This window comes from Lampris incognitus, chromosome 2 (assembly GCF_029633865.1).
Source record: "Lampris incognitus isolate fLamInc1 chromosome 2, fLamInc1.hap2, whole genome shotgun sequence".
NCBI classification, from domain to species: domain Eukaryota; kingdom Metazoa; phylum Chordata; class Actinopteri; order Lampriformes; family Lampridae; genus Lampris; species Lampris incognitus.
In genome coordinates this window covers 17,971,211-17,989,262 of record NC_079212.1, presented here as the reverse complement: position 1 = coordinate 17,989,262, position 18,052 = coordinate 17,971,211, and the positions used below count along the sequence as shown (strand labels likewise).

The 18,052-nt window shown below is 44.6% G+C and overlaps 1 protein-coding gene across 1 annotated transcript in view; it reads right to left on the bottom strand.

Annotated features, from left to right (window-relative positions):
• Positions 1–2,398: 2,398 nt before the first annotated feature.
• LOC130129017 (nuclear receptor coactivator 3-like) overlaps positions 2,399–18,052 on the bottom strand; it is a 63,082-nt gene continuing 47,428 nt past the window's right edge. The window contains 20 exon segments of the mRNA XM_056298815.1: positions 2,399–2,887; positions 3,183–3,387; positions 4,886–5,063; positions 6,179–6,431; positions 7,507–7,608; positions 7,709–8,035; positions 8,911–9,082; positions 9,184–9,289; positions 10,227–10,454; positions 11,149–11,303; positions 12,025–12,161; positions 12,723–13,321; positions 13,324–13,851; positions 14,897–15,423; positions 15,848–15,995; positions 16,225–16,243; positions 16,245–16,363; positions 16,506–16,595; positions 16,710–16,892; positions 17,466–17,527. Coding sequence (XP_056154790.1) covers positions 2,876–2,887; positions 3,183–3,387; positions 4,886–5,063; positions 6,179–6,431; positions 7,507–7,608; positions 7,709–8,035; positions 8,911–9,082; positions 9,184–9,289; positions 10,227–10,454; positions 11,149–11,303; positions 12,025–12,161; positions 12,723–13,321; positions 13,324–13,851; positions 14,897–15,423; positions 15,848–15,995; positions 16,225–16,243; positions 16,245–16,363; positions 16,506–16,595; positions 16,710–16,892; positions 17,466–17,527 — 4,150 coding nt within the window. The 3' untranslated portion in view covers positions 2,399–2,875.

Genomic DNA, 18,052 nt, shown 5'->3' with positions numbered 1-18,052 from the left:
GAGATTTTCAAATTTTCATATTCTTTATAGAGACTGATGGAGGAAAAAAAACCCACTCCAAGCTATTATTTTGAGACCTAATGACATCAATCATGATACCCCACTTTCCAATTTAGTCTACTTCCTCTCAAAAAGAAAGAAACGTCCTCTCAAAACATTTTTTTTTCCAGCACCGCAATTCAACTGGCCATAAGTTCTACAGAGGATAAAGGGAGAGGAAATAAAAAAAATTTTTTTAAAAATCAAACCACCTCAGAAGAACCCAATTCATGTCTATGCTATCTAATATGGGCGGGAATATAATATGTGTATTTAAACATGTTCAGTTCATTGCGTTGTATAACTTATGCGCAACAGTAAATGCACACATGAATGCTTGCACCTTCTACGTCAGGAACGGTTTTCTAAGCACTGCAGAATGACAAACATAAAAACAAAAATCTTTGGACTAAGCAATGTCTCCAAAAAAGGTAGATTTCTCAACAAAAGCTTCACAGAAATTATAACAGAGAAAGGCAGCCTCAGATATCAACAAACGTCAAAAATGATGTGAAATATCCATCACGATTTATCAGAGAGCCACAAGTAGTTTAGGACTTCTTTTTTTTTCTTCTAAAATTACCCACTTGTGTTGTTGTTTTTCCATCTGTGGGTGCACTGAATCCACACAGGACTCATGCACAGGTACACAGTGGGATTGATCTCCATAATCTCAATACCTTAGAGCAGGTTTGTGTACGACCAAGAATTATGGTCCATCTGGTCAAGTTACTGTCAAGTAGCAAAAGAACAACGCGCAAAATTTCGAGGAATGAAACTCAAGTCACACGTGGCAGCATGAGGTCGAGTTGTGACATATTCAACCCACACACTGATCCCCACAGGAGCCTAACACAATCATGTGTCAACTGTCCACTCTTTCATATAGGCATCTTTTGTGTTTGTTTTTTTTCTTTTTTCGTTTTTTCAGAAAAAAAAGAAAAGTAATTTTTAGAAAATTACGTGTTCGTTCACTAGTACCTCTATAGGCTGAGCCTCCGTCCTCGGAAAACAAAAGGGTAAAAATCATGATTTGAAGATCACAAATAAAAGTGCTTTCTGGGAGAATGAAAAGTGGCAGTATTAACTTTCTGAAAGAAAATCTACAATGCATTGTTAAAAGAACGAGGCCCTCCCATTTTTGCCCAGGTCTGAAGTATTGAAAATAAAAGCTGTATTGACCTACGACAGAATAAGAAAATTACACTTTTAAATATCAAGCCTTACAATCTGTGCAAAAACAGTATGTGACCTACAAAAGCATATATATTTATATATAGTACATTTGAAGCTTCTGTACAATTCATATTAACAGACAAAGGAAAAGTTCCAAACAAGACAACGCTAATACTGCAGTACCATCACTTTGAGTAAATGACGCTTCAACTTTGTCTTCAGATGAAACCCAAGAGGAAGGATTATTGCTAGAAATCTGCATTCCTACCTTAAAATCTAACAAACACGTTCTTTTACAGTGTTAATTATCATAGGTATCAATTTCCCAATTGGCAGTCAATTCCATTTCCGCACTAGCAATATTATAAGTTGATAGAAGATAACCAAAAAAACAAAAACAAAAAGATTTCTGCAATATTTTGCTTTAAAAATTACATCTCTTTTCTAAAATGTTCACCAAATGAACTGGTATAAATCTATCAGCAATTATGCACGTTAGGAGAGGTCTGTTCGTTTAAAGAGTCTACTTCAAAAGGTCTTAAAAACTGCCAAGTCGTGCATCAGTTTCTCTCCCCATAATCAATCAGTACACTGTAGAAGACAGCGTTGGATAAAATCTGTGCTTACTGCCCTTCCACTGGTTACCAATTTACAACAAAGATCATCATGGTTACCCATTTGCAAACTTCAGCCCCCATTCTCAGAGAGGAAAACTTGGGAGAGTGCACACAAAAATAAACAGTAATGTTTGCTGTTATGCATTAAATCCAGGGCAAAGGCCTCCATGACCATGAAATATTGCCACAATCCTTTTGACGATGGCCTTTCCTTAAAGTGCAATCTCAGCCAACTAGTAATTCTGTCGTACCTAAGCCAACCGCATCCTGGAGAACCGCTGATGTGCTACTGTTTAATGACATTCTTCTGAGTGCCTGTACCTGACTGCCAGTCATGTACAACCATTTGTATCTGTGTCTACTGTAAGGCCTATTTACAGACAGGTCCTCCAGGACCAGCTCCGAGATACTGGCTAAAATCTCAGGATGTTCTGAAACAGAGAGAAAACCCCCATCATTTAAGTTAACCACAGCCTCATGGTACATTCGACAAAAGGGGGGGGGGGGGATGCCTTTACATGTTTGTCCACGTTCAAGTCCAAATGTTCGACATCGCTCCCAAGTGTGTGTCCATTTTCTCTCTGTTTGGTCCAGCGAGTGCCATGTGTGTGTTTTACAGTGACACACACCACTCATAAAGAGAGGAATATAGAACTACATCAGTCCAAGAGAGGAATTTTACATTTGTCTGTCTGACCATTTAGGGTTTGAGCATGTGTGTGTGTGTGTGTGTGTGTGTGTGTGTGTGTGTGTGTGTGTGTGTGTGTGTGTGTATAAACATGTGTCACAGTGTCTCTGATTTACATGAATGCTACGTAGGTTCATGGATGGGGTGTGAGTGACTCTCAGTTTGCCTGGGGTCCTCGGGCTGTGAGACTGCCATGATTGGCCTTGTCTCCAAAGGAAGAGCACTCCCCCAACTGGTGGGAGTACAACACTACACACAGACACACACTGTGGTCCTCTGCACTCGGGCTGCTGTCAATTCAGTTCTCTGAATGGGTATCATCACAGTGAGTCATAAATGCCTCCATCTCCAATATTCAGCAATATTTCTGAATGGGGACAGAGAGAGAAAGTTCGAGTGAGTTGTGTATGGCAAACCCCCACAACCACAACCCTCTAGAGCACAATAAAAAGAAAATGAAAAAAGCACAATAAAAAGAAAATGAAAACAACTATCTATAAGGATGTCTAATTCTGCAAGTAGGTAAGGAATATGTGAATGATATGTGTTTTTCTGCACAACATTCAAAAACGGTCTCACGCTAAACATTGATCTAAGTAATAAATGCATACTAGACATCAACAGTGTTGTTCACACATCCATAATCCTTTTCCCCAGCCTACCTGATCTGGGCCCATGGGCATGCGTCCCATAACCATTGGGTTCATTCCCATCTGACTTCCCATCTGGCTCATGTGGGCCCCTCCTCCGCCGGCTGACATACCCCCATTCATCATCATGCCTCCATACTGGCCTGGGTTGCCCTGTTGCCCAAACTGCTGCTGCCCCGGGTTCCCTTGCTGTCCAAACTGTTGCTGGGGGTATGAACTAGGGAGAGAAGGGAAGAGAGTGAGGGCGAGGCAGAGGTAGAGAGAGAGAAAGAAAGGAGTTTAAGTCTTTCTTGTCCATCAAAAAATCTGAAGACTCACAATGCACCCACGTCTTTATGCACGCTCAATAATCCAGGTAAAGAAATCACAGAAAGTTGAATCAGTTCATCTGGACACAACGTTTATTGACAGATATTTTTCATCACTCGTCTAAGTGACCTCTTCAGTCTAAACTGACAGCAGGAATCCCCACCCTTATAAACAATACAGTGGCATAATGACCGAAAACAATCGGTTTTGTAGTGGTTTCATATGCAAATTGCTGTGAGCATTAACTAGAGTTTCATGGCAATGTGTAGTATTCACAGAGGATTGGGGAATTGGTCCACACCCAGGATCAGGTCCCCCAGCAAAAACAAAGCAATATAGTGTACGCTGTTAAGTGCCGGGAGGATTGCCGTGACTTGTACATCGGGGAAACCAAACAAATGCTGGCCAAGAGGATGGCACAACACAGAAAAGCTAACACGTCGGGCCAGGACTCCACAGTCTAGACCCATCTAAAGGCCAGTGGCCACTCTTTCAAGGATGAAGATGTGCACATCCTTGATAGGGAGGAACGCTGGTTTGAACGGGGAGTCAAAGAGGCCGTCTATGTTAAGAGGGAACAACCACCCCTGCTCAATAAGCCAGAAAATCACAGAAAGGTGAATCAGTTCCTCTCAATACAGTCTTTATTGACAGATATGTTTCATCACTCAACAATAAGTGACCTCTTCAGTCTAAACTGACTGCAGGTATCCCCACCCATATAAATAATACAGTATAATACAGTTGCATAACAACTGAAACCAACAACCAGTTTCATATGCAAATATGGGTGTGACCATTAACTATGAGTGTAACCATTGTAACTCTAGATAATGGTCACACCCATATTTGCATATGAGGTCGTTATGCCACTATATTGTTTATAAGGGTGGGGATACCTGCAGTCAGTTGAGACTGAAGAGGTCACTTAGATGAGTGATGAAACGTTTTTCTCTCAATAAACGTTGTGTCCAGATGAACCGATTCAACTTTCTGTGATCACAATGCATTAATTTCACCCTAACACATATAGAATAGAATAGATGCCTGGTGAAAACTTCTTTTGGCATAGTGACGGCATAGAGCTGGACTGCTACATAAATAGATGTTCGCACCCAAAAACAAAACGTGAACAAACAATAAATGGTGTCACAAAAGCATCAAATCGTGTAAAGTACATAATGAAAATTGTGTTGAATATAGACAATGAATCTGGGACGTGAAAAAAAAAAGAATAGAAACAAGTTGAGGCAGTACAACTGCTTACAGTAATGCAAGCATTCATTATGAAGCTTGCTTATGTCAACATTTTGTAGCAAATCACATAATGTGTAGTGGAAGTTTTCAGAAATTTTTTTTGTCTGATTTGCACTGGGTAATACAGTCCTACTGTTTGTGACACAAACCTGTTGCGTCCCATGCCACCCTGCGACCAGCCTTTCATGTCTGCACCCTGGTACATTGGACCGCCCTGCGGGTGCTGCTGCATCATGGGATTCTGAGGCCCCAGGCGCCCCGACATCATGGCATTAGGGGGGCTGCCACCTGATGGGCCAAACGAGGGGTCTCCCTGCTGGCCCATCCCTGAGGAGAGAAAAGGCCGAGTCAGAGCACTCTTTAACCCAGCCAAATTAAATAGTATGTAAATACACATATACCCCCACATAGTGATTTGAGGGCTGTGGAGCCAGTGAGGAAAACAAACGGAAAGAGGACTGGATATATTCATTTCTTTGTTTTTTTAACTTAGTTTTTATTTCAATTTCAACAACTTATACAACCAAATTCACAATTTTTCCTGCTGTTTTTCCCCCCAATTTTTTCAGCTGTACCTATTTGGTTTACAGATAATTTAACAAAAGGAAATTAAAAAAATTAAAAACGGAAAAAAGCTTTTACTTCAGCTTGAAGAGTTAGTTGTAACGGCGGTATAAATTAAAGACATGAATAATTCAAAAAAAAAAGGAAAGGAGGGGTCGGGGTCAGGGAGGGGAGGGGAGTTGTGTACAAATGTGTGTAGTGGTATGGGTGTGTGTGTATGCACAAACAGATAAGGTGACTTGAGAAGACAAAGACGCATGTATGATACAGAATGTAAACAAGGGTTTAGAACACTTCACTGTCTCAATATAGCCATGGCCGGGCTCCACTTTTAATAAATATATCTTTCTGAAGTCTCAAAGAGTATGTTATTTGTTCCATCTGATGTATTTCCCATACTTTCTCAGTCCACAAATTGTATGTTGGGGGGGGGGGGTCAGGTTTTAACCACTTAATTGTGATGCATTTAATTGCTGCTGTTAGTAATATTTGTAAAAGATATTTTTTAGCTCTTCCATCAATCCCTTCCGGCATTAGATATATTCATTTCTGACTCATTTCCAGCATGCTACACAGCAGCATATCATAGACATGGACACTTTGTGGTTCTGTACAGCTCAACTGGGAGAGCGTCAGTGTAAGTACCATGTAACTTTAATTGTAAAGCAATTTGTGTCTGTGGACTAGTGCATTCATTAATTCATATAGCATACATATTCCATATAGTGCTAGTATTTAAGTCATACACCTGGCATTTAATCACTCTAGAAAGCAAATACAAAGATGAACTCAGATAGCCACATTCTCCATCAGTACACAGTCTCACCACAAGGTAGCAGCAGCAGCCTGTGTTGGACCCGCTAGCTTGTCAGACTCACCATAATTTCCACCATAGCCAAATTGCTGGGGGCCAGGTTGGCCCATGTTGGGCCCTCCCATGGGGTTGTCCATGCCGCCAGGTGCTGTCACATTTGGTGGGGGGCTGAATCCCCCAGCTGCAGCTGCTGCTGCTGCCGCCGCCTGCTGCTGTTGCTGCTGCTGCATCAGCATCATCATCCTCTGCCTCCTCATCTGCATGGTGACCATCTCTCTGCTGCGCTGGGCCATCATCTGAGCATTCAGGAAGCCGGGCTGGGTGAGGAGGACGAAGGCGCATGGTCAGAGGGGGAATGGGTTGGTGTACAGGTATAAGGCAAGTATGGTCACTTATTTGTGATACTTTAGTGATCCCTGAGATATTTTTTTTTCCTCTTTGACTCCCCACCTTCATAGGGAGGTAAGAACACAGGATTTTCTACATACAAATGCTCCTTCAGCTGGCAGGGATTCGGTATCTTCCTCAAAGAGACTCTTCTGTCACAGGGGCTGAAACCTCGTAATGCTAACCAGGTTGGTTTTAACCCATTACCAAACTTTGATAATGTAAGAAGCAGGCAGGGTTATGCTGTTTTGAGGAAACCAATCATTATTCTGGTGGACTGGACTTCAAGTGACTGTGCTCCTTCAAAACAGAGTTGTGTTAAATTCTTTTTTGGAACCTGAACTCACAAGTATCATGTTATTGATTTGGAGGACTGAGCAATGGAAAGCGAAGTGGAAAGTGAAATGAGAGTGAGCAAAGCCTCCTGTCAAAATGATCAAAAAATGTTGACATTTGTCAGCTGTGGATGTCCTTATAAAGACAAAAGGAAAACGAATAATCAATTCAATGGTATGAAAAAACAGTTATATGCAGTCAGAAAACCTAACCAGCCCCATTAAAGTTAGTGATGTGCTACATCTTTGCTTACTCCGAACGGCCGTCATTGAAAAACAAGGCTTTTAATGTAGCCATTTGGCAAACTGATAACTTATTTGTTTGAAACTAAGTGCTTATTTGCACATTTTTGATATTGCTGATATAATGAGTCAAACATGCCTTGAAGAGCGCATATCAAATTCTTCATCACATTTATACTTGTTGAAATGCAATGATTTCTAGTGTTGCTAGGGAGATGTTGAAATCTGTAACACAAGAGGTTTGGAGAGGAAAGGGCGGGATATGTCCAACCAGATTTGGACTACAACAATCAGAGCACAATACAAGTTTCTCACATCTTTTAGCCCAGACTGGCTGAAACCTGGTCACTACAGAACGCTGCCCTTCTGATGAAGCATGGGTGTCAGCTTGTGAGTATCTATCATGGAGCCCCCTGTGGTTACCTACCTGTCCACCCATCCCTGGCTGCATGCCTGGCCTCATGCCAGGGTTTCCACCGCCAGGGTTTTCTATCTTCATGGCCATTCCCTGCCGCGTCTGACTCATGAACTGAAAAAAGAAAGGCCCAACCAATGTAAGCTGGATGTACGGCACAGTGTGTTTGTGTCATATATTCAACAACAAAGCTGTGAGCTCTGTATATTCATACCTGCTGCCCCTGAAGCCTCTGCTGCAGCTGGAGTCTCATGGGCTTGTTGGCGCTCATCATCCTGGGTCTCATCAGGTTGGGACGGGGATGGCCCATGCCCGGCATCCCACCAATTCCAGGGAAACTGCCCCCCTGGCCCATCTGGGACAGCATAGGGCCAAAGCCTCCCTGTTGGGGCTGGCCCTGCATGGGATTCCCTCCGTAGGACGTCTGCATGGCCATGGAGGGGGGTCCTGGGTACCCCTGTCCATAGAGAGGCTTCTGGTCCAGCACCATGGATGGGTCCTGCCCTGGGAAGGGCTCCAGCTGCTGCTCGGCTCCCTGACTCTGTGGCAGACAGGAAGAGGAATGGAAGATAAAGAGAGAAGTTTGTCAAACTTCTCTATCTATTTGATTAATCTTCCATTCGTTGGCCCTGTAATTGTCTTTTTCTAAGCAGTGCAGACTGATCCCTCTGGGCCCATTTATCTCTCTCACCAGAAAAGAGTGGTCTGCATACCGTGACTCTTAAATTAAATACCTAACGCACAGATGTATTTAATGCACAGTTCTGAGGTATGGTTTGCAGACCCTTTTTTCTGTTGTAGCTATAAGCTCATATAATACGCATATGCCATAACAAAATTTTAACAGTCATTTATCCAAGTATAGTCAGTGTAAGAGAAATAAAGTTAAGTTAAACTTTATTGAATTCGTTCCCATCCCAACTACTTAGAGCAATGGGTGGCCACAGTGCGACCCCCCCCCCCCCCCAAGGCCAACCCGAAATTCGGAAGTCAGTGCCTTGGTCAAGGGCAAAAGCAGGAGTATCTGGTACATGTCTTTGGATGTAGGAGGAAACCGGAGTACCCGGAGGAAACCCACATGGACATGGGAAGAACATGCCAACTCCACACAGGGAGGACCCAGACCCTTTCTTGTGAGGTGGGAGTGCTAACCACTGCCCCATCATGGCACCCATGCCAGTTCATTAGGAAATAAGAACCTGCAAATAGCAGGTAGCAGAAAAAAGTCAGACGTCTACGTAAACCTGTTATCTATATTATCTAACAAGTTAAACTGCAAAACTGTGGAAATGGTGGGTTTAGAGTTGAGTTGATAAATATCAGATGACTTGTGGATGAAGACATCAGCATGCAGTTGAATGTGTAGTTTCTTCATATTTAACATCTGTTGACCAACTTTTTTTTTTCCTTTTCTACCTGGCAGACAAGGTCGGGGATACCCAGGGCACGGTCTATCTCCTCCAGAGCGATGCCATCCGTGTTGTTGAGCAGAGAGTCCAGCTGGTCCAGAAGGGCCCTCTCATCGCTCTGACCCTCACTGGTGGTGGGAGGCACCAGGAGTTCATCCAGGGTGTTGCCAAACTGACGTCTAAAACAAACACAAACACTCTGATTGTACCACACAGTAGAAACAGCAAACACTGTAATTCATTAGGTATAATCTCGGACCGTCTCGGATAAGGCGCTTACCTGTTACCCTCCATGCCCATCACAGTGTCTGGCCAGGAAGGGGACTGGTTTGGTTGGCCCTGCTGTGCGAAGGGGCTCATACCCATGCCCATGTCTCCCGAGCCACCTGAATACAGAACACAATGCAATACTCGCATTAAAGGATAATTCAATTATTCTTACAACCCGTTCTTTTTTTATAGTTTTTGCCATTTTGCACATCAGTTATGATATGCTGGCTCACCTGCTTTATTGTAGAGATTTTGGACCTAGTAGGACCCCTAGACACAGCACTACAATGGCATCTTATGGGATAACTGAACACAAGCATCAGACATGTTCAACAAGTCCATTTTAACCCAATAAACCACATATTTGGGGGGGGGGGGACGACAAGTTAAAAGTTATTATCCGAAATTTTTACGACAATGGTCCATCACATTGCTACTTCCTGGTTTAACGTGCAGGAATAACCAGCTTGCTCACTATAGGCATCCTTCCCCACATGCAGTTTTGTTTATGTGTTTATGTGTATATGCCTCAACATTACATAAGCTATCATGTAAAATCCAATTCCAAGTTAACCTACTGCAATGGCTGAATATTTATCTAACTATTATGAGGGTAACTAACATGTTGAAACCTGTCTGACGCCCAAAAGACATTGTTTTAAAGCTGTGTCTAGCACTGCTGCCATATCCAAAATATCCACAATAAAGCCTTTGAGTAAGATGATACCATAACTGGTACGCATGATGGCAAAAACTGCGCAAATAAGATCGAGCTTGTAAAAAAAACAAACAAAAAAACAGAATTATCCCTTAAGCAAGTCAAACATATAAATTATAAGCCGGGGTGTGTTCACCAGTGATGTGATTGTCTAAGATCTGGATGGGAATCTGTGGTATTAAGAGACCTAGCACTGTCTCTTTGTGTTTTAGCTATGCACATTGACACTTATCACAAATCCTTCAACATAAATATTATTCTATAACTATTCACTGCCAACTGCTGTACCTATAACAACACATTGGCATAGGTAGACATGAAGACTGTAGACGTACCCATATCCATGAGCTGTTGCTGCAACATTGACCTGGTACCTGGTACACTGTTTGAGCGGCTGACCATGGGTCCTCCCATCATGCCCTTGCCGTTGTAGTCCATGCCAGGGCGGATCATGGAAGGATGGCCTGGTGTGCCAACAGGGCTGGCACTGGAGCGAGTCATCCCCCACTCCCCTGACCCTCCCATGGGAGACCTCTGGGGAACCATGCCCCTATTCATTGGTCCTTGGGTGGGGACATATAAAAGGAAAACAATGCGCTGATCAGTATAATGACGGCACTCAAAGATGGCGACGTGCCCCCATCTTGGTCCTTAATATCACATCTAATTCATCCATGTATTTTATAGATTATCTAATTCATAGATCTATTTCTTAGATGAGAAACAAGATAATAAACTTTTATAACAATTAATTTAATTTGTATAGCATTTTTCAAAACAAGGTTACAAAGTGCTTCAACACAAGATAAGATCAAATCAACAAGTGTTCAAAATTACATAAAACATCATAAAAGAGCTAAAAAGAAGACTAAAAATAAAAATACAAGACAAGACATGGACAAAAGAGAGACTAATTAAAGAGAAGTAATAAAAGATATAGCATGCAATGTCTTTCATATAAAAGTAAGTTTTCTGAAGTGACTTAAAAGATGATACTGAGTTTGCTAGCTTGAGAGTCCACCACAATGCAACATATTCCAATATAGTCAAGGACCAAAGTTGAGGGGAACCCATGTTTGAAGAATAGGGATGACAGAGACAAAGAGAGAGAGAGAGAGAGAGAGAGAGAGAGAGAGAGAGAGAGAAAGAGAGAGAGAGAGAGAGAGAGAGAGAGAGAGAGAGAGAGAGAGAGAGAGAGAGAGGAGAGAGAGAGAGAGAGAGAGAGTAATAATTAAATCAGTCCTTTTAGATACCTACCCATATTCCCTGGATAGCCATCTGGACTTCCCATCATGCTCTCCTGCTTGATGAGCATGGGACGTCTACCCATTCCCCCAGGCCCTCCAGGGGGCTTTCCGTCCATGGACATGGCCCTCTGGAAGGGTCCGCGGGGCCCTGGACCCATCCCTGGACTCCTGAATTAAAATGAGAGAACAAAAGTCTATCTAAAGATCACCCATGCCACTGTTAAAAATGTCAGTGTAAGTTTTAAGGGAAAGTTCAGTATTTGGTTCATTAACTTTGGCCATGTTTGCAGATGTTCTGATATGGAGCTGACTAGTAGTGATCATAATTTCACAACTCAACGGAGTAATTTTTTAAAAATTATTATTGTTTTGCCCTTTTGATTTCGCTCCAACAGCAATACATGGGCAAACATAGGAGCCTTTGAAAAGCAGGTGTTATTTGAAAAGAGGGATATTCCAGTACAATCACGTGTGTTATTATGTACTGCTGTAAAAATGGTCACAAACTGAACATTGTGTCAAAAGTTATAAGCTTTGTTATTTTGGTTCTTAATCATGTTAGTTCTTCTTTTTTGATACAGCTGGAAAAAAAGCTCAAACAGCAGCTCTTAACCACTGTTAAAATGTCAGTTTTCAACGAGACATATATAATTGTACTGTAAGGTTCCCATTTTCCAAAAGACACGAGTTTTTGAAGGCTCCAAAGTTTGCCCATGTATTCCTAAGGGAGCTGAGCCCAAGGGCAAAACAACAAAAGAATTACTGCAGTTATCTGGGGAAATTATGATCACTACTAGTCAAGTCCACGCTACAATATATGTAAATATGTCTCAGGTCAAAGAAAGTTTGTCTCGTCTTCCTCCGTGGGCCTTGAATATTGAGCCACTTACCCTGCAGGTTTTCGTCAAGACAACCTTGGGCTTTATTTCCTGTGTCATTTGCCCCTCCTCCTCCAGTCTGATCAGGGTAGAATTCAGAACCAGAACCCCTCAAACCTCCAAGGATGGACTCCAGGTTTTCCAGCTAACAGTGAATGAATAAGTTTCAAAGCAAAAAATCCACAATAAATCACTGTTGAAATATAACAAGTTCTGAACAGGCAATTCAAGTCATATTAAAACTATTTAAAGCTGCTATGAGGAGTTTTGGATTTTTGTTGACTTTGCACATCCCTGTTGACAAAAGCAGTAGTGTTTCACAGAAGAACGGCTTCATTTCGCTTGAGCATTACCTCTTGTTACAAAGATAGACATACACCCTCTGGTAGCAAATGCATTTGTTTTTAAGAGGAGTGAGAGATGTGATGTTTTGAAAAACCAGTTGTTTGCAAGATATACAGTGATTTCTAAGATATACAAGTATCTCTAATTGTTGCTATGTATCCCAACTGTGTGTTGTAAATCAGATTTTGTGGGAATCTGACCTGAAGATAAATATTTTGAATCATTATCTAATAATATCTAATTTGGTCTCATTTGATTATGTCAGTCATATAGTGGCATCAAAATTAAATTGTGCATAAATAATCAGTAAAAAACTCCTCATAGCAGTTTTTATTATTCAACAGCTGAGAAGCAATCCAACCTCATCAGGTGGTTCTGACTTGATCTTGCCCTCTGGATGTTCTGGTGTGGGGCCGGGGCCAGGGCCAGCACCGCTCCGTGGAGGACCGCCAGCAGCCCCTGGGGGTCCCTTCCCCTCCAGCTCCTCGGGCTTGGGCTTGACATCCACTGGCTCTTTGGAATCGTCCTTGTTAAGGAGGTAGTGGAGGAGGGCGTGGGTCTTCTCCTTCTTGGGGCTATGCTGCTCATGCTTGGGCTCAGCGACTCCCCCCGTCCCTGGTCCCGATCCTGCGCCTGGTCCTCCTGTTCCCACCTCACCTAACTCCTGATTCCCCAGGGACACCTTCCCTGTGGCCTCTGCCGTGATCTTCGCCACCTCATCCGGGGTATTGCCGTTCTGTAGAAGCTTGTGGAGGATCTTGTGCTTCTCCTGTAGCGAGGCAGTGTAGTGGGCAGATGACAGAGCTGCTGATATACCCCCCGGTCCTCCCGTTGCACCTTGGTTGGCAGAGGCTGAGGATGAAGAGGATACTCCGGTAGATGAAGGGCTGGTCATACCTCCGGAGGGGTCCTTGTTCTCTGATCCTGCGGCAGTGTTGCTGCTGGATGGAGGGGGCGGTATGGGCGGCCAGCTGGTCCAGTGCCACCTATTCCCAGTTCTTCGGTTGGGGAGGTCAGCAGCTGCAACAGTTTCTTATGGCCCTTGCTGTCCGGTACCCTCCGTGGGGGTTCAGAACTGGCCACCCCGGCCTCGCTGCTGCCCTCACCGGGTTCTTTGTTGGCTGTCGCCACCTGGCTGTCGGGCCGGTCTCCAGAGCTCTCCGCCTGGGGGTGTTGGTGGTGATGGTGGTGGTGGTGCAGGGGGTGGTGGTGATCACCAGGGCCGGCCACTAAACCTCCCGCTGGGCTTTTGGAGCCATCCTGACCAGGCTTGGTTGGCTGACTGGGCTGAGACGAAGAGGAGGAGGAGTGAACACTTGGGGAGCTGTCTGGTTTGTGGGCTGGAGATGGGGAGGTGAGGGTGGAGGGGAGAGAGCTGCCGACTCCTTCACTGATGGCCTGCAAGGCGTTCAGCGAGCTGCTGGAGAAGGTGGTGGTACTTCCCCCACTCCCCCCTGTGCTGCCGAGGCCGCTCATAGGAGAGTGTATGCCTGGCACAGAGGAAACAAACACATGCAGACAACGTGAGTCCCAAGGCAAAGTAAATCAAACTGGTATTGATTAGAGGTGTAATGATTTTGGTTTAAAATCAAAAATCCAAAAACGGGCAAATGATGCAACATTTCGTAATAAAAGCTGTTTTAACGATCGCCTCACCCTCCTTCTCTCTCTCATGAATGCACAAACACATTCACATGCACACAAACAGGCTCTTGTATCGAACAAGCAAATGCATCTGCATGCCTGCAGGAATTCGTGAGAGGAGCGAGTGTGATACACACACACACACACACACACACACACACACACACACACACACACACACAGAAGAGCTGAGGAAAGGGAAGAACCGCAAAACAAATCAGTTAACTAAGTAAAGAAATGATAACTCCAGGAAACAAAGAGACAAGGATAAAAAGTCCTCCTCCTCCTTTGAAGTCAGCAGTGTGTCAATATTTTGCTTTCCCGGTCAATTATGATGGACATGTTTGTGTTGTTGACAAAAAAAAAAAGACAGATTGCTGTGTGTGATGCACGGGTGTGCATTAACCTGCAACCAGAAACACAACAAACATGGAAGACATCTCCAAGGACTCCATGAAGAAACTGATTTTGCTATTAAAAAAGACTCACTCACATTAATTCAGATTACCAGCGTTTAATAGGAGATGCCCTGATTATTCACTTCTGATTAACGCTGTCTGAATTGTCTTTGCCATGGATTTACAAGCGTATTCTGTGGTGAACGCTGTGATCTTTTTAAAGACAAATTTATCTTAACAGTGCTGTTACTGTTTATTTCTTATATTAAGTGTAGCCAGTTTTTATTCATTAGGTCTTTATTTTCTATGAAATAAAAGAGAGCTATTTTTATAATCCAAGAATTCAAGAGTAAAGAACGAAACATTTTAATGAATCATGCCATCACAATTGTAACTCAAATAGACCTGTAGATTAGTTTCAGTCCTAGTATTGATTCATTCATGGTAGCAATACTCAACTACCTTTCCGAGCAGTCGGTTTCCATTGACCTACCTCCTGGTGAGAACTGGCTGGCACCCATCTTTGGGCTCCCTCGGTTCCTGGGTGACATCAGAAGCCCCTGTTGGGGTCCACCCATGCGGGGGCTTCCTGTTGGACTGGTCACGCCCCCCAGCCCGAACCCACTGCTGCTCTGGAAGGGGGGTTGCTGTGGATGCTGCTGCATGCCTGGGCCCGGGTGATTCAGGGGAGCCATCTGATTCATCTGGTTCATGTGCCCCATCTGATTCATCTGGCCCATTTGATTCATTTGCATCATGCGGTTCCCCATGCCTCCATTACCTCCACCACCTCCGTTCCCTCCGTACATGGGACCGCCGCCCATTGGGCCCATGTGACCCATGTGGCCCTGTTCGCTCATGCCAAAGCCCCGGTTCATACCACCCATGCCCCCCATGCCCATCCCACCGCCAGAGCTCATGTTCATCTGTGCATTGGGGTTGGGGCCTCCCATGCCCTGTTGCCTCATGGGCCCCTGCATCATTCCCCCACCCTGGGCTGAGCGGTAGCCGTTTGGCTCCCTGGTGTAAATACAATGGAAAAATGGATAAGAGACCATATTTAAGAGGCTTAAAAAATGTACTGATACAAAATCCTTCAAAGTGCAGATTCTTCATCATAATGCCTCCCTGACTGCAGATGATCAGTTGGCTTGCGACTAAAATACTAACACATTTTTGCGTGAAGTTCTCTCCATCTTAACAGGATAATAATTAGAAATATTTGGATCATAGTCACAGCTATTCAATTATTTTTGTGAGCAAATACCTGTCCCATCTCTATACAATAGCTTTGCAGCCAGTGAGATCTGTCAGTAAATGAAACATCTTTTGCCAAGTTCTCTCCAGCCTGGATGTGGTGTGTGTGTGTGCGTGTGTGTGTGTGTCTGCGTGTGTGTCTGCGTGTGTGTCTGCGTGTGTGTGTCTGTGTTTTAATTTTTCTGACCTCTGGAGTAGGTGTGTAGAGATGAAGCCTTGTGGCTCATTGCTCATGGGGTGACGGTAAAGCTTGCTCTTAGTCTGAGCTGTGACCGGGGTGCCATCGGAGAGAGAGAAACGGTACAAGGGTGTCTCAGCGTGACCCTGCAGAAAGGCTGCAAAACACAAACGCAATGGGTCAAAACCAAGACACTCACCGGTTACCTGAAATTGTCAGGTGTTGCATTTAAGTCAAACTCTCAGTGATGAAAACGTGAGTCCTAGTGTTTAGACACTCTTATTCACAGGCTCAGTGTTGAATCATTAATGCATTAAGTGTATGTGTGTGGGTGTGTGAGTCTGTGTTTGTGCATGTGCATGATTGCGTGTGTGTGTGTGACCCACCCTCGTGGTAGTGTCGTTTTGTGGGACCAAGGCTGTCCATCGCTGTGCTGGAGGAACATCTGAATGCAACGCCTCAACAGATCCTCCCATCCTGGACGCATGGAGGCACGCAACGAGTTCTGGTCGATCTGGATTAGTTACCTGAGTGGAGGAGAAAGGAGGCAAAGGGGTCAGGGGAAGAAATGAGGAGAAGCAGGAGGGAGGGGTCTGGGAATGGTCAACAGCCCTGTTAAAGCTTTGGACGCAGATTTAGTGAAGAACCCTTCGGGGTAGACCACCCTCACCTGAGAGCTCATGTCTGGTGTTGAAGCTCTCCGTTCTCTCCATGGCTGTCACACGACGAGCCACGCATATCATACAGGACTGGAGGTCTGAGGGTGGACAAGAGAGACAGTGATGTTTTGAGGTTACTGTACAGAAGTGTGGGAAAAAGTTTGTGCGTGTGAGTGGGTGTGTGTATGTGGTGTGTTTGTGTGTGTCCTTACCTTCCCCCTCCTCTATCATAGCCTTGGGTTGGGTGAGGGCGAAACACTGCATGGTCTCATAGCGCGGACCTCCTGGCCCCTCCTCCATCGGGCCGTGGGCATGGCCAAACTTGACCAGCATCCGGCATGTGAAGGTGTGGCTCTTCTGTCGTGCCGCTTCGCCCCCCCACGACACTCCATTTACTAAAAAAAAAAAAAAGATACAGAGGAAAGACATCTATTAGAGTAGGACTTCAGTGACTCACAATGCTGTGCATGAAGCACAATGCTAAAGAAAGCACGCAACTTCCTATATTCAGTGTGTCTACTTAATTTGCACACTCCCCTCCTGTGGCCTTTACACCCACACACACACACGCATCCATGTGCACACATGTACACCAGCAAACAAACTAACCACACCACAGCATGCATCTTCCCTCTTAGATTGAGAAGCAGAGGGCTTCCCTGCCATTCGGATCTCCGGCTAAATGGGCCATGGGATTAATGTAGCCAAGGTGTCGATTTCCAATATCTGTCCCTCTCCACCCTGCTCTGCAGCGGGCAAGGGACGCTCAGCCATCTATCCTCATTTACGCACTGACTCCTCATTATGGTGTGCATGCGCGCGCGCGCACACACACACACACACACCACAGGCTCTGTGGGGGTCACCTTCACAGGGAGGATGAGAGGAAAAGGAAGGTAAACTTCAGAGACATCCAACTCCCCTCCTCCAAGGTCTGTGTGAAGCCTTATCGAGCCCAAGGCCTCCACTCAGCCAGAGGTTCACGTCTGGCAGGTGGAGGGAGGGCACGGGGGGGGGGCGCCCGTGGGCCCTGGAGAACGAGACATGGGGGCTTAACAGATAGTGAGAGGTGATTTAACAAGGCTACGGGATCCTCCTCTTTAAGCTGACAGAGACAACAGAACAGGGCCGCTAGGGCCGACGCCTCCCCTCAGACACAATTAGCCAGCAGTGAGGCAAGACAGAGAGGTCAAAAAAGAGAACGAAAAAACACACTAACCAGAAACAAAAACTCCGGCTTTTTTTTTTTGTCTGGGTGTGTCTTTATGTGTATCTCATATGTATTTCGGTGTGTTTGTACACATTGTGTGTGTGTGTGTTTGACTATAGCCAGCGTGGTCAGTGGTCATCCCACAGGAATGTGCAGCGAGAGCGTATTTCATTCATTGGTTCCAAAGATAATGAAGGGGCCGAGCAGCAGCGCGAGACACAAAGCGGGCTGGGGGAAAAAAAAAAAGGCGGGGGGGGCAGTTGCACACCGACAACCACATTACTCATCTTAACACTGGCTGCCGTATTAAGTATGAATGAGGCTGAGAGAGAGGGGGGGGGGGTG